Source organism: Tachysurus fulvidraco, chromosome 1 (genome assembly GCF_022655615.1).
Source record: "Tachysurus fulvidraco isolate hzauxx_2018 chromosome 1, HZAU_PFXX_2.0, whole genome shotgun sequence".
Taxonomy (NCBI): Eukaryota; Metazoa; Chordata; class Actinopteri; order Siluriformes; family Bagridae; genus Tachysurus; species Tachysurus fulvidraco.
Window position 1 is genome coordinate 38,602,765 of NC_062518.1, and position 24,680 is coordinate 38,627,444.

Genomic DNA, 24,680 nt, shown 5'->3' on the forward strand with positions numbered 1-24,680 from the left:
ACAGGATGAGATATGGATAAGCTGTATCAAGATCCAGAGTCACATCCACTGAGAGAAACACACAGTGTGTGATCTGAGTAAACAGATAAAAATATTAACTTATACCACAGCTCTTCTCTTGGCACCCTGTCATATGCTTTCTCCAAGTCTACAAACACACAGTGCAACACCCTCTGACCATCCCTATACTCCATCAAAATTCTCAGAGCAAAAATTGCATCCGTTGTGCTCTTTCTGGGCATGAAGCCATACTGCTGCTCACAAATTTCCACTACCTTCCTTAACCTAACCTCCACTAATCTTTCCCACAGCTTCATTGTATGGCTCATGAACTTTATCCCCCATAGTTGCTGCAACTCTGCACGTCGCCCTTATTCTTAAAGATCGGCACTAACACACTTCTCCATTCCTCAGGCATCCTCTCACTCTCTAAAACCCTGTTGAACAAACTACTTAAAAATTCCACTGCTGCCTCTCCTAGACATTTCCAGACCTCTACCGGGATGTCATCAGGACCAACTGCCTTTCCACTTTTCATCCTCTTCAAAGCCTTTCTGACTTCATCCTTTCTAATCTTATCTACTTTCTGTTCCACAGAGTTCACCCCTTCTACTCTTTTTTCCTTCTCATTTTCCTCATTCATCAGCTCCTCAAAGTATTCCTTCCATCTCCTCTGTACACTCTCCTCACCTGTGAGCACCCTTAAATCTCTATCCTTAATAATTCTTGCTGCACATCCTTCCCATCTCGATCCCTCTGCCTAGCTAACCTGTACAAGTCCTTCTCTCCTTCTCTAGTGTCTAACCTAGTGTACAACTCGTCATATGCCTTCTGCTTGGCCTTAGACACCTCCCTCTACACTCTGCGCTGTAACTCCTTGTATTCCTGTCTATTCTCTTCAGTCCTGTCCATATCCCACTTCTTCTTGGCTAATCTCTTCCTCTGGATACTATCCTGGACTTCCTCATTTCACCACCAAGTCTCCTTATCTTCTTTCCTCCTTCCAGATAACACACCCAGCACCTTTCTCCCTGTCTCCCTGATCACTTCTGCTGTAGTTTCCCAGTCATCTGGCAGCACTGCCTGACCACCCAGAGCCTACCTCAACGTCTGTCTAAATTCCTCAAAACATTCCTCCTTTTTCAGCTTCCACCACTTGGTTTTCTTACAGACCTTCAGAGTCATCCTACAGACCACTATCCTATGCTGTTTGGCTACACTCTCTCCCACTAAGAAAGTTAACTTAAATGAGATTTATCCCAGAAGTTTTTTAAGTTTTTTAAGTTTTTAAGACTAAAATTCAATCTTGAGGTGAATAATTCTTTATTAATATATTATAAATTGTGTAAAATTGTGAAACTAATATTGAAAGTTTAGACCTTTCTTTCTGCGTGCATTTCTACAACCCTTTTGAAGAAATGTAGAGAACTGGTTACAATCCAGAAAGGTTATACTTCCACCCCTTACAGTGCAGCTAATCAAGTTTTTTTAGAGAACAAACATTTAGATTTTGTTGTTAACTTTTTTGTTATTGTCCAGTTCACTGACCACGAGGCGCTTGAACGTGAATGACGCCACATAATATAAACACACACACACCCCCACCCCCCGTGCAGATGTTGGAAACTCAAATGCAAAGGGAATTGCGATCACATTTAAGTTTTGTCAGGCTCTGAATGTGATGCCCAAGGAAGTTAAATAGCAAATAGTAAATTTCTACTGAGATTAAAATATGTCAGGGTTGTAACTTGAAAGACAGGAAATTCAACTGCAAATTGACTGTTTTTTCACTTGAAATGTGACATACATTGTGCCTTCAAGCAAACAGTATCATTTTTAATATTGTCACTCCATACACACACACACACACACACACACGCACACACACAGAATTTTCGTACCTGATCGAGATTTGATAAAGCTGACAATAAGAGTCACACACCAAAGCATTTTCCCTGATAGACAGAGTATCGAAAGATGACGTTGGAAGCTTCTATGTCTAAGTCAACACTTTAATTTTCATTTTGTATGAAATTTTGTTTAATAACAAAAAGACACAAAACATAACATGGACTAGAGACAGGACAACGGGACAAAACAACAGTAGATTCCGTGCTGCACAAGGCAACGTGGCACAGTTAAATAGTGCCACGAGGAGCAGACAAAGGCGGGGCAGACAGGTGACAAAGGAACACAAACAAAACGCACCTGGCCAAAGTCTACAATGCTACAATGAAATGATTAATCCCCTTTATGTCCCACTTCCTCATTAAACTGACTAATCCAAGTTTGATACTCTGAATTACAGCATGCAGAAAAAAGAAATTTCATGATGAACAAAGAAGAGAGACTTTGTTGTACAGCAGTTGTAAATGTAATAATTTAACCAGCAGTGAGGCTGAACCTTATGACAGTTAACAACAAATTTAGTCCTATTGAACATCTGGCTTATGTCATGCTACATCATACATACTCTATATTCTTCTGCTAGTAGAAATACAGTGTATGAATTACTATATACTATCAGATATGTATGAATATGTATATGTATGAATCAGAATCAGAAATCAGAAAGAGCTTTATTGCCAGGCATGTTTTCACATGCGAGGAATTTGTTTTAGTGACAGAAGCTCCACAGTGTAACAGAATGACGTATACTATATAGGCAAAATTGTATGTACACATTTACAGGTTTGAAATGTGCAATTAAAATATACATATACAAATATAGGCAATTTGTATGTACAAATGTGCAATTGTGAAATGTGCAACTGAAGTAAACGGTATAGACAAATTGAATGTACAGATGTGCAATGTGCAATTGAAGTATACATAGTCCAAATTTGCAAGTTGTGCCAATGATTCGCTCAGCAGTCTGGACTACCCCCTGTAGTCTCCTGAGGTCACATTTGGTAGCTGAGCTGAACAAACAGTAATTGAGGTGCAGTGGATGGATTCAATGATTGCAGTTTAGAACTGTTTTAGCGGATCCTGTGGCAGGTTGAACTTTCTCAGCTGGCAAAGGAAGTACAGCCTCTGCTGGTGACAATGCGATGGTAAGTGGGGGGAGAGCAGGGGGGTTTCTCCTGAAGTCCACTATCATCTCCACTGTTTCGACCTCCAGTCTGTAGGCAGACTCGTCACCGTCCTGGATGAGGCAGATCAGTGTAGTGTTATCTGCAAACTTCAGGAGCTTGACAGAGGGGTCATTTGAGGTGCAGTCATTTGTGTACAGGGAGAAGAGCAGTGGGGAGAGAACACAGCCCTGGGGGGGACCAGTGCTCATAATAAGGGTGCTGGATTTGAGTTTCCCCAGTCACACTAGCTGCTGCCTGTCTGTCAGAAAGCTGGTGATCACTGACAGACAGAGGAGGCACGGAGAGCTGGGTTAATTTGGGCTGGAGGAGTGATGGGATGATGGTGTTGAAAGCAGAGCTGAAGTCCACAAACAGGATCCTCACATAAGTCCCTGGTCTGTCCAGATGCTGCAGAACATAATGCAGTCCCATATTGACTGCATCATTCACAGACCTGTGTAAATAATGTATGTGTGAAATTAAACCAAACATTTTGAGACGCTTTACCACTCAATAATGACACAAGCAAAATAATATTAACTTGCACTGAAATAAAAAAGCTCATTAAATTCACTCAAATGTCTATCAGTCCCTGTCAGAAAACAGAGGGGTACAAAATCCAGACCCAATGAAGAAATAAAATGACAAAAGGGTGACTTTGAAAGTAATTGGATTCAACTGAGTTTATTTTAACAGAGAGATATTCAGAATGGCCCCCTGCTTCATCAAATCCTAAAGCCTAAAGTGTATCTAAGATCAGTGACATTATTGACACCGAATTGACACTGCATCAATGACAATGCTGATCTCATGGGACCGTTCGAGACTGCTGTGCATGACACATAGTCATGATACATGGTCGTTATGCCATTACACTACTTTACTTCTACAGTAAATGGCCATGAGGTGGCTTTCACCTCATCTGTCATCAGTGATACGTTACTGACATTTATAACCACAGTGTTTGCTAATCAAGGCAACACTGAATACATTGTCATTGACAACAGCAGGCAATTTTGCTCTTCAATGTTCCCATATTTCTTGAAGGACAATGAGATGTCGAACCTTCCAACAGATTCCTCAAGAACTGCATACATATATTTGTGCAGCTGCACAAGACATAGAAATAGGAATTTACTGCATTTCTACATATATACAGAACAATACATGTTACTATTAACAAAAACTCCTTTTGAAATGATGAGATGGAAACAAGTGCACACAAAACACCTTCCTGCACAGATCTCACAAGATTCTGCATTAGGGAGTAGGTTAAAGCCAAGCAAGAGAGAATTAAGGCATACCAGGCTGCCCAAAAGAGTGCAAAAATTCCCTCTTTTCGACCAGGAGATGAAGTGAGAGTGGGAAAACCATTTCTATAAAAAAAAAAAGAAAAAGAAAAGACTCAGAATTCTCACAAATTCTCACAGTGTGCACAAACAATTTGGAAAAAGTACTTACTGTATCTTCTCAGTGATGGGAGACGATGGAATACAGTACAGTCAGTTTATCAGAGTGTCCTGAGAAGATGAAGGGGGATTCATTTGAGAAATCTCTTACACATCAAAATGAATGCCCAAAGAGGAAAAAGGTGGTGACTTCAGACAGCTGAGTCACTAGCTATTTTCAAACGGCAGTTGAAGACCTACTTATTCAGGAAACACTTCATCTAATTATTTTAGTGTGGGCTGGTACAAATAATACATCACATAAACCTACTGTAACTACACCATGGATGCTCTTGACATAAAAGCATAGATTTATTGTTTTATTTTTCAAGCTGTATTTTAGCCACCAGCATACAGTTGAAGGTTTCCCTTGTTGTTTCTGCACATAACTGTAGCTGAATGCATGCTTCTGTAACTTCCCCCTTTCACGTCCACTTTCCAGTTGTTAAAACCACACGGATACAACATCCTTCTCGTCACTAGTGGCATATGACCAACATGTGAAACAGAAGCATGCATTCTTCAGAACAGAGCACTGCAGAATTGGTTGTGTGTGTTACTTGGAATGATTAAATGAGCTGATGAGAATTGAGAATATATTACCTGCAGCACACTTTGGGTAATTAGCTAATATTAGTTGGAATGGGTCATAATTCAAATTACTAAGAAAGAACTTTATTAGCCTTTGACTGAAATAAAAAAAAAAAGAAATTTCATTAGGTACGCAAGACCCATATTTAGGTGTTCTAAGCCCACTCCTCCCCACTGCTGCTGCCAGCCCGGGGTTTGTGACCAGTCTAATCTTTCTTTGTGTAATGTTGAAGGTGTATTTTAATAGAATAAAAGTGTCGATATAATGTGCTTAGGGATGTACTCTATCCCTTAGCACCCTGTAAAAGATGATCTATTGTTAATCCTAATGACTACTGGTGGTTTAACAGCTGGTCATTTTGGTCCTAAAATCTGTATTGTTTATAATGAGAATATTAGGAGCTCAGGTCAGTGGGCTGAAAGTAGGGGTGAGCACAGGTATAGACAAGAACCCTGTGTCTTGAAGTGTATTTATCTCTGGGGGATCAGGATTTTTTTCTTTTACTTTAGATGTTTTTCCCGAGGCAACCTTCCCATTTTATCCAGGATTGGGTTAACCCCTGCAGTGAGACTGTGGGATCCTGCCACTGTGCCACTGGACCGCCAGGGAATTAGGGATAACAAATGATAAAAAACTACAAAATATGGTACTCTATGTCAAATTTTGTAAACTGTGAGTTGTGATTACATCAACATGTTATATGTCTTTAGTCTAGCCTGCTGGCCTATTCAGCAAATTGTCAGAGCGACTCAGTGGGGCGACCGGTGGCTGGTGTTTTGGTCATCTGCAGGGAGCCACTCAGCATGGAGCGATTCAGTCATGAACACATGGTGCAGGTAGCTGTGTATGTGAATCTGTGTGATATAAATGACACAGAAAAAATGAGGAATATGTGTAATGTTTGGCTTATCATTGTTTAACAGACCGTGATCCATGAGTTGTTCCATGTGCTGGGTTTCAGTAAAGAACTCTTCAGCAAGTGGAAAGGCCGCTCCCTCTCATCCCAGAGCAAGTGTTAAAATATTGATTATTAAGCCAGTGAATATTATTTAGTAAATGTATTTTAGTAGTTACTGTTACTACTGTGCAGTAGTGAATGCTGTGGTGTAACAGTATTAGTGTTTTGGTGTTGTGTAGTGGGCATGGACTCCTCTCATGGTCAGGTGATTTACACTGATGAGTCAGGACAGATGAGGCTCTACACTCCTAATGTGAATAAAGCTCTACAAACACACCTCAACAGCACACACACCGAACTAGGAGCTCCATTAGAAAATCAGGTAGACATACTAACATATCATTTAAGCTAAAATATTGACTAAGACAGTATATTGAAAAAGGCAACTTAAAACTTCTCATTGTTGTGAAATCTCTCTCTCTCTCTCTCTCTCTCTCTCTCTCTCTCTCTCTCTCTCTCTCTCTCTCTCTTTCTCTCTCAGGATGCTGATTCTCATGGTTTTTCCTCACACTGGGAGGCTCGGGTTCTACAGGGCTCCATTATGACAGCCATGTTAGCAGAACCGACTTTGGTCTGGATCGATGTGATCACTCTCTCTGTTTTCCAGGACACGGGCTGGTACTCGGTCAATCTTAGCCAAGCCCAGACCTTGCTTTGGTGGAGAGAGTAAGACTGGCTGAGTATTTCCTATGGGCATTAAACAGAATAAATGATAAGGCATTAAATCTATAAGCACCTGGACATTAGCAGAATTTTATATTTTATTTTTAGATATTTTATTTTATACTTTTGTCACTGGGCTCATTCACTATGAGGACAATGTGATTCTGTCAGATTTATTTTGTGGGTATTTACATTTGGGAGTTATACAGCAACCACAAGCCAAATATGAGGTCTTTTTATGTCCAATGTTTAATATATGGGTAAGAATAAAGAACATGCTTTTGAGTTTAGTAATAGTTGCCCATCTGGCATATCACAGAAGACTGTGTCTGTCTCTGACTGAACAATACTTTCCAGTGATGAATATCTTTAGTCATTGTTCTATTTTGTACACCATGTGCTGGAATAGTGTTTACAGTGTCTCCCATAACTACATTTAACTTCCCTGTGATGTTTTATGAGCAGCAGATAGGGTGGCTTTATGTGTATTAAAAGAAACATATGTAACCCTCTCTCAAGCCTCTCCTAGATCTAGCAATTAGCTAACATTGTGAACATTTAATAGCACTTTATATATGTAAGTAAAAAAGATGACTTCAAAATCTTGCTTGGTTTGTAGATGAAGGAACTTTCTTTGGGTCTGTTTCCACCTGTAAGCGTTCCTCATCCTTCTTCTGTACTGGCAGGTACTTTTACTATTCTAACTTACTGTATCTGTTTATATAGAAATTCCTGCTGGGACTTTCCTATAGCTGGGCTGAGTTTAAGTTATTTAATCACACTGTAATCGCATATACATATACATGTATATAATTGATGGATATGTAACAACTTTCTTGTGCTGCCAGTGGATTTGGTTGTCATTATCTTCACCTCCACAAGGGGGTGTGCCAGAGTGATGATTATCTGGAAGGCTGTAGAATTTATAAGCCTTTAGCCAATGGTGTAAGTCTTCTAACCCTCTTTGTCCTTGATACCATTTTCAAAGCACTATTTTATTTTACTCTTGACTCTTGCCCTGTTTTCCTTTTTGTCATTTAATCCTCTAGAGTGAATGCTGGAAAGAAGAGAATGAGACAGGAAGTGGACCAGAGGTGTGGACTGGAGAGATTTTTCACTCAGACAGCCGTTGTTTTCTCTCAAACATTATCAGAGAGGTAGAAAGGCATAGGTTCCTTTGTGCAAATTTATCGGTGTTATTTTAGGAAGCAAAGCAGACATGGTTGTTTTTTCGTCTTTTTAAAGTGACTTCAACATTTAAGACTAGTATCTTACATTAAATTGAATTTATTTAATTCATTTTATAGGATAATTTCTCCTTCAACGCCTCTTTATCAGGCCGTTGTTACAGGCACAGGTGCACTGAAAGGAACAGGTACTAGATTCAGGTGATGGGTTCTGATTGGCTGGACTGTCCACCTGGGAAGAGCATCCAGGTATATTCATGGAATCTTTATCAGAAGTGGAAGCCTCTTTTTTTCAAGCTCAATGTTTCCTTTCATTCTTATGCTCTTGTATGTTTTGTCTTAAGGTGTTTGGATATCGGGGTGAAGTTTTCTGCCCTGACAAACGATTATGTCATTACTATGATATAGTTCCTCCCACTTTACTACACAAGCCCTTGCCCTCACTTCTGCTAGTCACTGCAGCCCCAACCAGGTCAGTAGTGTTCACACGAAAACAGGCCTAAATTTATTTTCTCTACATACCTATAGTTCTATCTATATAAATGATCATTTTATCTGCAGGGATCAGTCTCTCACTGGCCTGAGGTTTGACACCGCTTTTCCCTTTTCAGAGATGAGAGTAAAGACAGTGGTGGGTGTCAGTGCTGTGCTCTTTTTCATGGGCTTGCTCAAGACAGTCTATAGGAAATGTGGCCCATCCAGGCTCCGAGTGCATGCCCTCGTACATTCACCACTGCAGGTGTAGCTCAATGCTTCTCAGAGATCTGCTCCTTACACAGCTGTAAATTTTCTATTTTATTCTGAAAATATCCAAGATATTTAAGTCCAAGATTTAGTTAATTAAGTGATATACAGTAGACATTTTTGGACAATCTCTTTATGCATTGCCTTTTATTGATATGATTTAAATACATTCAAGCTAATAACTCAAACTAATTTACAGAAAAAATAAAGTTGACATGAGCAGGACAGTACACATCATTTCCAAACTTTGCACAGATGCAAAAGATCTGTTTACTGACTGCAAATGTATATTAAAATGTGATTTAAAAATTGAGTAAATGATTTCTTCCCCCAAATTAACAGAACTAACTACAACTACAACTACCGAAAAAGTAAATAAATAGAAATCACAAAAATAGTAATTTAATAAAGAATGGAAATAAAGAAAAGAAGTAAGTAAAAGGATGAAAAGAAGTAAATCAACAATTTTTTGTCTTACAGGAATGCTGACTACTCTATGACCTTAAACATGTAATTTATGTAACCAGGACACCTTTAAAGCATTACCAGTTTATATCAGTAGTCTCCTATATACTTCTGCAATTGTGGAATTAGAGAGGAAAATGCTCTTGTGTCCTCTTTTTTTTTGCTACTAGTCAGACTTACAGGACACCATCAGAGTTTGAGGTGTGAAACAGACCTTTGGAGTAAAGGAGTTTTAGCTTTTAGTAGTAATATATATGCACACACATATTTATCTGTGGTGCCCCTAGAAACTTTTAATAGGGGAGGCCAGAGGAGGCCACAGCAAATATTCAGTTGGCACCAAAAAAAAAAAAAAAAAAAAAAAATCACTGTAGTGTGTGTTATACGTCTTTAGTTTTGTTTCTGGTTGATGTAACAATATGACATTTTGGTGGCTGCAGTGTGTGCTTCATTTTATTTATTTATTTGTTTTTCGCTTCATGAACTATTGTGAACTATTTTCATTATGCATTCAAATTCAAATTCATACTTGGGGTGGCCCCTTGGGGGCGCCCCTGAGATCCATCACTACAGGTATGAAAACATCTTATCAAGGGTTGGGCCTGAATACACAAAATGCAGCAAGTCAGTCCAGTTTAAAGTTTATGTAGTTGGCAGGTAAATGGAATAAGCAGGTAGAATATATTATCAGTTACAGAGGATTGTGATGTATTTTATAATTGGGATAATTGGGCCTGAAACATGAGTTGATGGTATAAAGTAACTGCAACATTCTGTGTTTGATTATCCTGCTCTGAGCTCTTGTTTCTTTCAAAACATTAGTTTGTAGTTTTATTAAACTACACATTTTTGAAAATATCTGGCTATTGACATGAAGGACTGACAGAAACTGTTCTTTTTCACATATGTATAATAAACTCTCTCTCTCTCATGGTTATGAATTCATAAATGGACTAACATTATTGTGATCCTGCTGCATATCAAAGACACATATATCTGTTTACTAACTGGTACAAAACTAATTGGCTGCTTTCTGTAAAAATAAAAGGCCCAAATAATAAGTAAATTCTTTCCAAAAGCACTATACTGCTAGTTATCTGTAGAAAATCCTTTAACACACTGTTTGTAAAAATGAGTTTTTCCCCCAAATACACTTCTCTGGTACTAGCAGATTCCAGCACAGGCACTGCAATCAATTTTTCAATGCAGCGAGAGAGAGAAACTGTTAACCTTTGTTATCTACAGCTTCCACATGCTTCTGAACAGGCGGAAAAAAAGAGTTATTAACACAAATCCAAACAAACACGTGCTTTGAAGCCATTGCCATTTTGTTGCATTGGAGAAAATTTGTCTCAGTAAAATCAAGTACTCATTTACTTCAGAGATGATCATTGGTGCTGAGTTTTCATAGTGGAAATTTAAACCTGGACTGAAGAATGGATAGAGTTTCTCAGTGAAAGACTGACCAGTTATAGAGTAGATAAGAGACCTGGCCTTAGCATCATAAAAGGAGACCAAACCCTCCTCATAATCCACAAACACACCCACCACCTCCACTTCCTCTTCCCGAGGCAGGCCGACACATGAGCCAGCACAAGCCTGGTAATCCTTGCCATTCCTTTTAATCATAGCCCAGGTCCTATCATTGTGCTTCGGAAAAAACTCCCAGTGCCTGCTAATAGACATTCTGGCTACTCCTAAATCCCACTCAGTTTTCCCCCTGACCTGCACCTCATAATAAAATCTCCCAGAGTTAAAACCCTGTTTTGCTAAAACATGTGGATCGTAAATAAATCTTTTTTGGCTGTATGGGACAATTTTCCATGAGTGTTGTCCGATCCTCACTTGTTTTCCGTCTTCAGACAAGATGAGATACGGATATGCTGTATCAGGATCCAGTGTTACATCCACTGTAAATTATAAACACAGATACTGATACAAATATGTTACAGACTTATATAAGGCATGAAAATGATCCACAGTGTACTTCTAATAGTTTAGCTAATACAGTATGTACATAAATCTCTCCATGTAATTAAATACCTGCATAAACCCGAATCCAGAATGCTTTAGTCGCTGATATGAGGAAAGGCACTAGTAGCAGTAGGCAAAGAAACAGCAGTATCCTGTGTAAATCTGCAATTATCACAAAAGTCTCAGTTAACATCTGAACATTTCTGGATCTAATCAGCCAATTATGTGACAGCAGTGCAATCCATCATGTAAATACAGATCATGAGTGTAGGTTAATGTTTAAATTAAACATCAGAATAAAGAGAAAAGGTAAACTCTGTGACTTTGTGAGTTAGCTGTTTGGTACCAGATGCTGCTGATCTCCTGAGATATTCACTCACCACAGTTCTTGTTTACCCAGAATGTTTACCCAAAAAACAAAATAGACAGAATGAGTTACAGTTCTGTTGGTGGAAATGATCTGATGAAAAGAGAGATTAGAGGAAAAGGGCCAGATTGGCTCAAATTGACAGGAATTATTATTACTTTAAAAAACTTACATCAACAGTATTAACTTACTTAATTTTTGCTTTTCTTTATCCATTTCATTGTTGAGCTCTTTGCGAAGATCAGTCAGAGATTTTCTCAGAGTCTTCCTACTCAGATAAGTTTTAATACTGATCCCAGTCCAGTTCTTGGTGTGTGGAGGGCTGCACATGGAGGAGTAAACCTACAGTAGAGCAGGAGAGAGGAGAAATCCCTCAGCATGGTGAGTGTTGTTCTGTGATGTTCTGCATTGTCAGTGAGCAGAGAGAGGAACACTGACCTGTTGGAGGTGGAGATGCTCCTCAGTGTGTGAGAGCTGCTCCAGCTCAGTGGCTCTCCTCTTTAGCACACTGATTTCCTGCTTCAGCTCTTTAATGAGTCCTTCAGCCTGCCTATCTGCTGCTTTCTGCTTCTCCTCCATCATCTCCAGCATCTCAGCCTGACTTCTCTAAATGGAGTGAATCAGAGCAGTGAAGACTTCAGTACCTTGTGAAATCTCTTCCTTTGTGCTTTTCTACTGAAAGAGATCATGTTGAATAACTATTTTCTCTAGCAGCAGATTTCTCAATATAATAAGTTAGGCATAAACACAAACAAAAAAAGGTTTTGAAGACCCACTTTGCTGAGCATCAGCGAACGCTCAATCTCTTCAGTCTTCTCTAACCTATTCTGGATCATTTGTTGTACTTCTGTTTGTGTTTTCATCAAGCAAGCCTGTAAATAGAAATAATTGTATAGACATTTTAGTGTTCAGCCCAAATGAATAGTCCTATATTTTTCTTGTTTATCAGGGACTAAATAACAAGTGTGTAGTCCTTTCCAAACAAAAACCCTCAGGTGACAACAAAGAAACATATCAGGTTCCATTATATAGCCAGGAAAGAAGGGTGTCCCCCCCCCATGACAATATCTTAAATAGTAATACAGTAACTGAGCATTAAAAATATCACCTTCAATTCATCATTTGCCTCCTCTATAGGAACAGTGTTGTGATTCTTGTGGTCTCCTTCAGTACAGAACTGACACACACACGTCTGATCATCTCTACAGAACAGCTCCAGAGCTCTCTCATGTTTCTGGCATATGTAGTCCTCCAGGTTCTCCACAGGGTTTATTAGTTTGTGATTCTTATGTTTGGGCATATTATTATGAAACTCTAAATGAGTTTTACACAGACTAGCACAACAATCCAGACAGGATTTCAGGGCCTTCAGATTCTCTCCACTGCAGGCATCACAAAGAACCTCAGGTTTGTCAGAACCACTTTTCTTCTTGAAGTGATCTGCAACATCTCTCAGTGTTGTATTAATCTTCAGTTCAGGTCTCTTGGTGAATTTCTCTTTACATACTGCACAGTGACAATTTTGACTCTTGTCCCAGTACTGTGTAAGGCAGCTGTTACAGAAGTTGTGTCCACATGGAGTGGTGACTGGATCAGTGAACACATCCAGACAGATCGAACACAGCAGCTGATCTTCAGACAGGAGACTGCTGTAGGAAGCCATGACTGGAAAGATAGAAAAACAGAAAGAACATTAGACAGTATATTTGTGTAATCCTTATCATGTGTTATGAGCGCCAAGAGGGCTCCCTCTGCTGGCCTGCAGAGGATTTGCTGCACTTTATCATCAGGACTCTATTTCCCACAATTCATTGCACAACCGAGTCAGCACACCTGTTTCCTGTTTGTAATCACCTGGTCTATTTAAGCTCACTCGGAACTCTCTGATGGGGCGAAGTATTGTTAGCACTGTCTGCATTCTGAGCCTATTATTCTGTTCTGTCTATTGCCTAATAAACCAGCATTTGGATCTAACCTGTTTCACGTGCATGACATCATGTATGAAGCTTTGCCAATTAGTTTTTCTTTACTTCTACCTCAATTATTGTTATTATTATTATTATTATTATTATTATTATTATTATTATTATTATTATTATATAATATATATTATTACTATTTATTTTTATTATCAAAAGGACTGCATTTGTTAAAAAAGCCAATTTAGTACCAAATTAGTGCCACATTTAGTACCAATCTCACTTAACATGTTCTATTAGAGTAGCTTAAATTTCATAAAATAAAATGTCAAGAGCTGCAATAAATATCCAAAGTATTAAATCACAGGTAAAACATTTGAATAGTTGCAATACACATTTTTGGAGGGGTTCGTGAACTTTATTTAACATTTAAAGAGTACTTTGGCTATGAAAAAAGCCTGCTCAAAAGAAAAACAATTCTTCTGTTCCTTCACCATTAACCTGACAAATGATACACAATCAAACATACTGTAACCGAGACTAAACACGTAATTATAGGAAAATAAGAAATTGATAGTTTTATTGTGTCAAACATCATCAGCCACAACACTCAAGTACACAATGTGCACTCAAACAATTATGGCAAGCACTGAAGGGAAAAATGCATTCATACAGTACACCTGCATACAGGAAGGAGGCCCAGTATACCTAGAGTTACCATAACTTATACAAATTATTGAAATATGTAGAATTACTCCACATGACTAAATTTCTCTATGTAATTATTATGCAGTTAACTGTCTCCAAATTTTCCAGAATAAACCTGACCTTGAATCCGGGCAGGTGACAACAGAGGGCAATTTAAGTCTTGCTGTCCCACACAAAGTTAGAATTTTTTTATTTTAGCAAAATATAACAGAAAATACCTGTATGATTGCTATCTTTAGTGGGTGGGCAGCTTACAGCCAATGTACAATGATCAGTTCACACAAACAGCCCTGTCACACAAACAGCCCTTTTAATGAAATTTTACCTACTTTTCTCAATTTGTGATTTATGTCCTTATAACCTAGCTTACTTGACATATGTGTTGAAATATTTCATCCATCAAACAGTACAAAAGAGTAGCATACTTTTGTAATTCTCCCCTTTTCCATCACTTACCTCAGTGTATTTGTTTGCTTGCGATCCTAAAATTTCTGCACTGAAACAAACGTTTAGGTGAAGAAACCAAACAGAGTTGTTTACAAATCAGACCAGTTTCACATTTGTTTCTTTAAAAACAGAACAACATATCTTTATGTTTCCCTATTCTGGGAATAGGGAACCATATTTGTAATCAATAAAGCTACACATACAGTATATGTATCTAAATGCTGATAAACTCTTGAAACGGATTGTTCAGAGGCTGTTAATCAATTTTCTGTGAAGGCAGTCCTGAATATAGTTCAGGCTGCAAATCAGATCACAGGATGAAATGAACAAAATACTATAAACATTATCATATTAATGATTTAGTAGGGACTTGTACAGTGGAATGGCCATATGTTTGAAGAATAATATTTAACAAAGAAAATTAATAATCTTTTAAAAGTTTTGTGTAATTTGATTTTTCTTTAGGTTTAATCTTTAGGAAAGTACTCTTACTATATATTTTTATTTTCTTTCTTTCTTTCTTTCTTTCTTTCTTTCTTTCTTTTTTTTTAGCAATTTTTATGCCACATGAAATATCTATCTATCTATCTATCTATCTATCTATCTATCTATCTATCTATCTATCTATCTATCTATCTATCTATCTATCTATCTGTCTGTCTTTCTGTCTGTCTGTCTGTCTAATAGAATTTCTCAGGTTAGAATCAGGAAGAAAAGTACTGGAGAAATAATCAATCAAACACAAAGTGCAGAAAAATGTTTCTTGACTTTAATCCTAGATCTGCATAAGCGCATATGCTGGCTAAAGGGTGCTGTGAAACAAAAGGCAGAGGCAAGCCAGGATAAAATAAGAAAATGTTTCTAATCGTGTACACAGCTAGAGAAAAGCTATACATGTGTTTGATACGTGATGGAAATTCATTGATCAAGTTTTCCTACAAATCAACTAAATTAGCTAGAAGACTTTGCACCAACCACATCCTCAGACTAGGGTTACCACCCGTCCCGTGAAATACGGAATCGTCCCGTATTTACAGGCAAAATGACGCGTCCCGTATCAAATCAATACGGGACGCGATTTGTCACGTATTTTACGTAGGTCTACATTATACAGCATCCCATGCAAATCACCCCACTCGCATTGTGTGGAGACGCGTCCTATTCTGCCCCTGATACTCGTTTGCCATCGTTGGTTTGATTGGTTTGTTTTACTGTTACGGGCCGAGAATCACGGCCAATCAGAGTCAGAGGAGGGCGGGACGCCGCCTCGCCGGTTCTTTTGACAGAGTCAGAGTGACAGAAAATCCATATGAAACGATGGCATCTCCAGATACCTGACATGCTCCAATACTGCACACTACTACTTCTGGTCCGCTGATATTCACTGATACACTGATATACATCCACTGATGTTATTATGATCATGATGTTCATGGAAGATATTTTGCAAGTTTGCAAGTTATGGATCTGTTAATTTAATAATAAGTTAATAAAATATAGTTCACATCTCACAAGTTCCTCCAAAAGCTTATTTTTGTGTTCTCAGTCACACTTTTTTGGCGTATATTTTTATTATTGTCATAGCTGTGTATTCAATATGACCACTTAAGTTGTGATAGTGAGAGACTGAGTGCATCTGTTCACAATGATTTCAATAGCAGATATCTTATTATAATGTCCATTGGTATCAATCTTAATATTTTTATGAATACATGTCTTAAGTTATGATATACCACCACTGGCACGCCATCGGGACTGTGGTCATCGTGGCCCCGAGGGGTGTGGCCCCCGCTGGCGTCCCTTATTTTTCTGTATTGAAGGTGGCAACCCTAACTCAGACACTATCAATATTTATTTCAATAACAGGACATAATACAATTTTACATTGTCATAACTTCTTTTCAGGTTCTTATTTTTATTTAGTCGAGTTTACACCCTTAAAACGTCATGTAAAATTTAAGTCTTTGTTCTGGGGTCCTCACAGTGTTATGAATGAAGCACCTGCCTCGTCTCCCAACCGCCACCAGAGGGAACCTTCGCCCGAGTTCTAGCAGCTTCCGCACTACATCTCCCACAAACCACCGCTCCTGTCATGATTATCACCACCACCTGCTTTCAATCACCTGCTTCCTATAAAGGATGAACTTGAGCTCCCTTTCTCTGCGAAGTCTCGATTGGCCTCTGTCTGTCTGTCTGTCTGTCTGTCTGTCTGTCTGTCTGTCTGTCTGTCTGTCTGTCTGTCTGTCTGTCTGTCTGTCTGTCTGTCTGTCTGTCTGTCTGTCTGTCTGTCTGTCTGTCGCTCCGTTCTATGATTGTCTGCCTCCTGCCTGTATTACCGTTTCTGATTTTTGCCTCACCTTCGATACTGTATTTGCTGATTCTGACCTAAGCCTGTTGCACCTCGAGCTTGAATTAAAAAGCGTGCAAATGGATTCTCCGTCTCACGACCTGTCATTACACACAGCTTCATTGTGATTGGTTGGATTGCTGTTCAATCAACCAATTTTGACCAATGCACTGACCAATTGTTGTTCATCTAAAAATGTACCCCCACTCCTTCCATATGACAAGTTCCCAGGAAAAATCATTATAGTGTTCATTACAACAAATTAAGTTTATTTAATAAAACCATGAGCAGTATAACTGTCACATACAGCTGATGTAATAAAATAATTAAAATGTAAAGCATCAAGCTACATATTCTATACATTTCCTTAATGCTATTACATATTACACAGTATTTAAAACATTAATGTGAATCCAGTTGTATGTTTTCTTATTTTGATTTTTCAGAAATGTTCGCTGTTGGTCAACACCTGTTGCTAGTGTTCTGAACAATGAATTCTCCACCCCATTGGTCATAGGTTTTGTTCATTAAGTTAATAAAAATATTAAAAAGACTGGAAATACAGTCAAGTGGTAGTGAAAATCACACACATAGATCACACACAGAGAAGTATTCACAGATTAATAAAAACAAAAAGATGAATTTAATAAAGATTAAAACAAAGACAACAAAATCTAAACTTCTGTTCTTTTTCCTGTGTCAAAGAGAGCGATCAGGGCAAAAAAAAAAAAAACCTCACTGGATATAGGCTACTTTAAAATCTCTGCAGCACCAAGCTAGCACAATTTGCCTCATGAGCAACTCCCTTTACGCCTAAATTGCTCAGTTCAAGTGCAGGTCACATGATAATCAGTGGAGATGAATTTAGGCCTTTTTTGTTATTACATGGGCTAAAAAAATGGATAAAGTTTCTCAGTGAAAGTCTGACCAGTGAAAGAGTAGATATGAGAGCTGGACTTCACATCGTAAAAGGAAACCAGACCCTCCTCATAATCCACAAACACCCCCACAACCTCCACCTTCTCTCTCAGTGTGAGGGGAACAGCAGGACCAGCACAAGCCTGATACTGATTCTCATTCCTCAGTACTACAGCCCAGAATCCATTCTGAGGATTCAATGTAATCTTCCCCTTCCTGTTAATGGACTGTGTGGCTACTCCAAGATCCCACCTAGTTTTTCCGCTGACCTGCACCTTATAATAAAATCTCCCTGAGGAGAAACTCTGATGGCCCAGAACACAGGGGCTGTAATCAAATCTCTCTGGTGTATCATTAAGATCCTGACACTTGTCTTCATGTGTCACTTGTTTTCCATCTTCAGACAGGATAAGTTTGGGATGAGCTGTGTCAGGATCCAGGGTCACATCCACTGAAAGATAGGGAATGTGATGTAGATCATATAAATCAACATGCTTTTCTATGCTAAAATATATGACTAGTGACAATTGTTCTTTAAAAAATGGTGGGGGGTATTAATTTGTTCATATATTTTATACATTACAGCACTATTTTTGGGTCACTCTATATATGCACACAAATAGTTTTATTTCTTTCCTTACTTCTCCTTGATTTCCTGGTCCCTTTGATATAAAGTTCAAAAAGGCTTACCTGTATACTTCATTTTCTTTTCAAACTCTTAAAACAGAAACAGAAGTTTTAGTCAAGTTTAATACTTTAGTGGTAAAAGTTTCAAGTGAAATTAGACTAAGATGACTAACTTAACATATCTAAATGTATTAAATGTAACCTTACCATATTGCAGAGAATAAGCATTCCAACTTCCTTTTCAACCAATCAATAGAATATACACGTTTACAGATGCACACAAACACGCACACGCACACGTACACACACATACACATACACATGCATGCATGCACACACATGCACACACCAAAGTACCTGAACTTCACCAAACATTGTCCCACTTTCTCCAATTTTTTTTATTGTCCAGATAACAATAAATACTTTCTAGTTCTATTCTTAAAATTCAGCATCATGTGTTTTGGACAAATCACACTATAAATATTTGGTAACAAATTGGATTTGTATATAAAAAAACAATTGCCTAATACGATCCTGTGATGGTATTGTGGCTGGTGATTTAGGGCTTTTTTGAGGACTGATGGGATCAAGAATCCCAAGAAAACCTCATTCTAAACCTGGCTGGGTTTCATACTTTCTCCATAGATAAAGATTTTAAAAAGACGATGAGCCAAACCTATCTCCAAATGAACTAATGAGTTATTTAAAATATGTGTTTTGCATTGGACAACTCAACACTGTGGCCTTAATAGAAGACATAAGTCAAACCTCTGCAAACCTAAACAGAAATTCTGCAAAACATGTGCAAACCTAATAATATGAGGAAGCTTAAAATGTTCAACATGGTGGAGTAGATCAAGTGTCTCCAGAAAGTGGTGAGAGAAAATGAAACATTTTTAGAACTGCATTACACACAAAAAAAGAACATTGCAGAACTATATGTTGCTGCATATGACCCTGTATACAGTGACATAGATTCAAATAATCTGTTATTGCATTTGTCAATCTCAATGTAGGTGAACAGTCCATAACTGGCACTATACAGTGCTGTGCCATACTGACATAAAGCAATTAAAAGCTTAAAACACAAACATAACACAGGACTCAGAACAGAACACATCTCAAACAAATGACATTTAAGATTTATTATAGTATTTTTATATATGGCTCTACACAAAGATATTATTATAAGCAAATATCAGTTATCACACTTTCAGTTTTACTTGTATTAATATGCATGATATTGAGAGGTTTTATTTTTGCCCAAACATGCACAGCTTGTTGAATCAATATTGCTAGTTATGATTAACAGTCATGGGAAATTCTCCTAAATGTGAGGCAAGAAATTGAGTTATGGAAATCTAAGCATGCATACAGAAGCCTGGACTCTGTACTCTGGCCCAGTAACTGTGACTGTACTTGATTGACAATCTAACTGAAAATGATAAAAAGAAATTTAGGCCAAATATAAAGAATTACAAATATCAAGAATCCTTTTATTAAAGGATGATTAAATCGTTGATTTTTTTTTCACTTTTTTTTTTATAGAATTTTTACTTTTTAACATGAAATTGTTTCAGGTTTGCAATATTTAAATGGTTATTAAAAACATTTCACAAACTTTCAAGCTATCTCAAGCTATCTGCATTATCCAGCCACTATCATGACCAAATTAATTAGCTCATTTCTAATAACCAGTGGATCCTAGTCAGGGCTGTTGCTGGATCTGAATCCTACCCTCCGAACATCAGGTGTGATGCTTGAATACAAACAGAACAGAACATACACAAATGTCCACATTCACAGAGTCATGCACACCTGGGGCAATTTACTGTAGCCAATATTCCTAGCAGCATGCTCTTGAAAGTTTGGAGAAAACTGGAGAAGCCAAATGAAACTTACACATACAGAGAAAAACTATAAGCTGAGCTCAGGCTCCAACTAGGAACCCTGTAGCTGTGAGGTGGTAACGTTACATACTGGGCCATCACTCTATTATACCTGAAAATGTATACAATTATAGAATTCTACAAATTTATAAGCACAAACTTTGTGCTTAGAAAAACTCACCATATGCTAGCAGTTTCGTCTGAATCTCTGAAGAAAGAAACAATACAATATGAGAATCAGATATTAAACAAATCAAAATATAGATATTTTTATTAAAATGTTTAAATTTTTTTCAAAAAGTAAAAAATCAAAAGGTTTTGATTTTTGTTTTCAGTGCATTAGAGTAATGCCTGATGATAATAATATGTGGTTTCTGCAAATTAATTTAACCATATTCTTTATTAAAACTATTAATCTATAAATATTATTAGTTAGAAGTTTTATGTCCTGAATAATGTAAAAAAAAAAAAAAAGCCACCCTCACCTGAACATTGTTTTAGTATTTCCAAATCTGGAAACAGAAATGATAATAAAATATTTCATCATTTTAAAATCAGAAGAAAATTTGTAAATAATTGATATAAATTTGAGAATCACATACAGTATGTGTTCTGACTGTAGAAGGCACAATGCTGTGAAAGCTAATTGCTCATAATTAATTGTGAATAATACATTTATCAGTAATTTACCATTTTCTTTCTCAAAACTGAAAATGAAATTTATGATTATTTAATATTTCTAGACATGATTTATATTTATGGAGAGTTCATTTTATATTTAGACTCTCACTTTTATAATGATTTGGAATGTCAGTTCAAAAAATTAGGCAGATTCCATAGTTACCAGTCTCTATTTTTTTCCTTTGTATTTCTGAAACAAATAAAACAAAACTGTTAATATAAAAACACAATATTATCCTTTCAGAGTGTTAAACAATGTACCTGGGGTCTTTTTGTGTTTTGTTAGGTTCATGAAATTTTACCTTGCTTTTCCAGTGTTCTCTGAATTGCTAAAAACAGAAAAATAATAATTATTTTTTTAAAATCTGTATGATCTCATACAAAATGCAAAATATCTAAAAAACAACTTTCACCACATTTCACTGCTTTATGATGAAACATAGAATTTAAATCTAAAATAATATATTTTCCCAAATCTCAGTCAGATGGTTTAAAATTAATGGAAGTTTAAAAACATTTTTGGCATGTGACTGATTTCAGACATTACCTTTCTTTTGATAGGCACATGCAACTGTTAAAACGAATCCAGCTGTAGTTAACAACACTAAAAGGAAAATACTTATCACAGATATTTTCCAAGCTCCAAATATGTCACCTGAAATACAGTTTAAAAGATATGAAGTCTTAAATCATCATGATGTTAATAGAAATGTTTATGGTTAAGGATTATTAATAATGACTTAAAAGCAAAGTTTAAAAATGGACACTGACTATTGATGATAATTTCTGTCTCCATCATGTGATGTTGTTGCTGAAGTCTACAGTAAAACCTGTTAGAGTCGCTATAATCATAAACAGTGATGCGGCTTTTCACACTGAAGCCATCAGTGTCTCTGTGTATCTGTGTATCTTCAGCAGTCAGAGTGACTCCTTCTCTGTCCAGCCACAGAACATCAGGTTCAGGTTTCCAGCCTCTGGACTCACACACTAGATTAATCCCTCCTGAGTTATCATAACTCTCCATCATTATTACTGGGTGGCTTCCTAGAACTGTAGTCATTAAACAAAAAGGTATTGGTAAGTAAAATGTTAACATCAAAATACAAAGTAAGTGTGACATTCCCAGTGGAAGTGACATTTTTTGCATTTTGATTATTTTGAATATAACCGTTTTGCATATATTAATATTTTTACTTCATTATCATTAACACTGGGTGGCTTCCTAGAACTGTAGTAAACATCTTGTAGAAAATTAATAAACACATTTTCAATTCTTTTTTTAATTAAAGAACACCTATTAAATAAAAACATATATTTTGTAGCTATAAACATTTATTCCTTCATTAGTCTCTCTTTTTTGCATTCTTTCTCGAAGCAAAATCGCAACCTACAGTACACAGACAAATTCTAAAGTCATCTATCCTGAAATCTGACAGTTACACAGCACATGTATGACTAACTCTTTCCATAAATGTTAAGTATAGCTAAAATGTTAAGTATCTAGCTTGCCTATAATAATGCACTCATTAGATTCCCAGTAGAAATTGAGAGTGGATAGAGTCTTTGAATAAAAAGGATTGAATCTAATTGAGAATAGACATTTTAATTATTAACCTTATTTCATTACAAACAGTGAAAAATCTGAGAAACACAAAATAACTCCACATGCTCAAAAACCTTTGGCTGGCAATGAATCAATACACCGTGTATCCTCAGACCCAACTGTGTCTGAGGTCATTATGTATACTTTGATTCAATGTCACCTAAACTCTGTATATCAGTATGTCTGTTCTTGTTAATTTAAAATCAGTAAAGGCAGCAGAATGTACAGGGCAGGATACGTGAGGATCAGGGATGGGAACCTGTGGTCTAGTGCTGTATGACACTTCATCCACAAATGGTTAGTTATAATGAAAAGCTTAGATTATGCATTTTCATGCATTTAAACTTTTATATGAAGAAAAGCACACTTGCTTCCAGATTTCTCCCTGAGTTCTCAAGGAGTAAACTTTAAATAGAGAAATAGTTCTTACTTTTGACAGTGACGTTCACAATGATGTCATCGTACCAGGATTTATCCTCAACAAAACACTTATATTCGCCTTCATCAGAGAGTCGGACAGCTGAAAGTTTGAGTGAAGTGTTGCCGTTCTGTAGCTCCTCTTTAAATAGTGATGCTCTTCCTTTGTAGGACTGAGCCTGCTTCTCATTGTAGTCTTTCTGATCTTTATAGAGATGCACTAATGAGTGCTCTGCATCAAGTCTGAACCACTCCACTCTCATGTCCACTGCACTGGCACTGGGTTTGATAAAACAGGGCAGAACCAGATCTTCACCAGCTACAGCAACAACAGGATCCTTTGGACCAGCCACCTTTAATCGCTCTGCATTGTGGAACAAGATCACGGATATCTCGCACAATAATTATACATGTATCTGTAGTATGTAAAAAAAAATGTGGCTAAGAATGTGTTATGCTTTATTTATACAAGAGGAACATGTCTCAGTCCTGTGGAGTAGCTTAAATACATAAAAAACTAATAAAGCTGAATATTAATACACACACACACACACACACACTCACACTCACACTCACACACACACACACACACACACACACACACACACACACACACACACACAGTTGATTTATACTGTACCTGCTTGAGTGGCCATAAAGATGACGACAAACAGCAGAGACATACATTGGAACATCATCCCTGTGTTGTAATTGCTACAGTCCGTTTCACAAACTAAATTTCATTCTTTAATTTGTCTCATTAAATTAAATTTAATTAATTTTACTTGTATATACTTAATTTTACTTGTATATCATACAACGTGAAGCAATATATCTTAAATAATGACACTCGAGTTTTAAATCTCACCAGTCCTTTCATTTTGTCCAGAGGTAGGGAAACCAGCCAAACTGGTTGATCTCACTCACTCACTCTCTCTCTCTCTCTCTCTCTCTCTCTCTCTCTCTCTCTCTCTCTCTCTCTCACACACTCTTGCTCTCTCTCTAACACACATGCACACACACACATACACACACACACACACACACACACACACACACACACACACACACACACACACACACACACACTGCACGTATAATAAAATAAGCACAATTATGTACAGAATTCCATAAGATGGTAAACAATGTGCTAGTATAGAGGACAAACTATGACTGTAGGCCTATGTGTGTCACACTTCCCTTGGTCAGAACGTGGAGATGAACTCAAAGAACTCTTTATTTTTCTATTATTTTATTCTTTGTGTTTTTGAACTTCTCTTTTCAGCGATTTTACTTAAACTTGTGTAAACGACGCACAGCTACTGTAAGTTCTGCTCAGGTGCCTCGTCTCTTCGGGGCTCTTTTACCTCACTGCAACACTAAAAACACTCAAAACAGACCAGAATTTCAGTTGCTATACTTTCGTTTGTGTAACCTGTGTAACCTGTTAATAACTTTAAAACACAGACAAAACAAAGGAAGTATGCTGAAAATGATGCTTTGTGTCAATGTAGGCAGTAGCCAAGCTAGTGACAACCACTACACTAATGCTGGAAAGCTGTCAGCTTTTGTCAGCTAATGCTAACATGAAGGACTTCACACAATAAAATATTTTTCCTCCCTTTTATCTGTGGAAAGATGGAGGTATA

General features: G+C 37.3%; 3 protein-coding genes and 2 long non-coding RNA genes across 5 annotated transcripts in view; 1 reads left to right on the plus strand and 4 right to left on the minus strand.

Annotated features, from left to right (window-relative positions):
• Positions 1-3,477: 3,477 nt before the first annotated feature.
• LOC125145218 lies at positions 3,478-4,903 on the minus strand. Its single transcript, XR_007143551.1, has 3 exons — positions 4,539-4,903; positions 4,382-4,453; positions 3,478-3,531 (listed from the first exon to the last, which is right to left on the minus strand). It is a non-coding gene; the product is annotated as an uncharacterized LOC125145218 (long non-coding RNA).
• A 2,188-nt stretch (positions 4,904-7,091) lies between these two features.
• On the plus strand, positions 7,092-8,667 carry LOC113663135. Its single transcript, XR_007143546.1, has 5 exons — positions 7,092-7,683; positions 7,788-7,895; positions 8,046-8,174; positions 8,270-8,397; positions 8,487-8,667. It is a non-coding gene; the product is annotated as an uncharacterized LOC113663135 (long non-coding RNA).
• Positions 8,668-8,786: 119 nt separating this feature from the next.
• LOC113640614 (E3 ubiquitin-protein ligase TRIM39-like) lies at positions 8,787-14,678 on the minus strand. Its single transcript, XM_047816019.1, has 7 exons — positions 14,559-14,678; positions 12,584-13,140; positions 12,252-12,347; positions 11,914-12,081; positions 11,667-11,817; positions 11,178-11,270; positions 8,787-11,044 (listed from the first exon to the last, which is right to left on the minus strand). Exons 2-7 carry the CDS (start codon positions 13,136-13,138, stop codon positions 10,374-10,376), a joined length of 1,734 nt encoding a protein of 577 aa, XP_047671975.1. The 5' UTR covers positions 13,139-13,140; positions 14,559-14,678; the 3' UTR covers positions 8,787-10,373.
• Positions 14,679-16,803: 2,125 nt separating this feature from the next.
• LOC113663183 (E3 ubiquitin-protein ligase TRIM39-like) lies at positions 16,804-21,363 on the minus strand. The gene is made up of 6 exons (XM_027178383.2): positions 21,314-21,363; positions 21,175-21,201; positions 20,816-20,842; positions 20,512-20,538; positions 18,505-18,531; positions 16,804-18,265 (listed from the first exon to the last, which is right to left on the minus strand). The coding sequence occupies exons 5-6, from the start codon at positions 18,515-18,517 to the stop codon at positions 17,787-17,789; spliced, it is 492 nt and encodes a 163-aa protein (XP_027034184.2). The 5' UTR covers positions 18,518-18,531; positions 20,512-20,538; positions 20,816-20,842; positions 21,175-21,201; positions 21,314-21,363; the 3' UTR covers positions 16,804-17,786.
• A 35-nt stretch (positions 21,364-21,398) lies between these two features.
• The window catches only part of LOC113663133 (butyrophilin subfamily 1 member A1-like), a 34,367-nt gene continuing 31,085 nt past the window's right edge, over positions 21,399-24,680 (minus strand). Inside the window, exons 8-11 of the mRNA XM_047812475.1 lie at positions 23,672-23,745; positions 23,045-23,395; positions 21,783-22,061; positions 21,399-21,666 (exon numbers count right to left, since the gene is read on the minus strand). Of these exons, the coding sequence (XP_047668431.1) occupies positions 21,548-21,666; positions 21,783-22,061; positions 23,045-23,395; positions 23,672-23,745 (823 nt within the window). The 3' untranslated portion in view covers positions 21,399-21,547. The remainder of the gene's footprint in view (positions 21,667-21,782; positions 22,062-23,044; positions 23,396-23,671; positions 23,746-24,680) is intronic.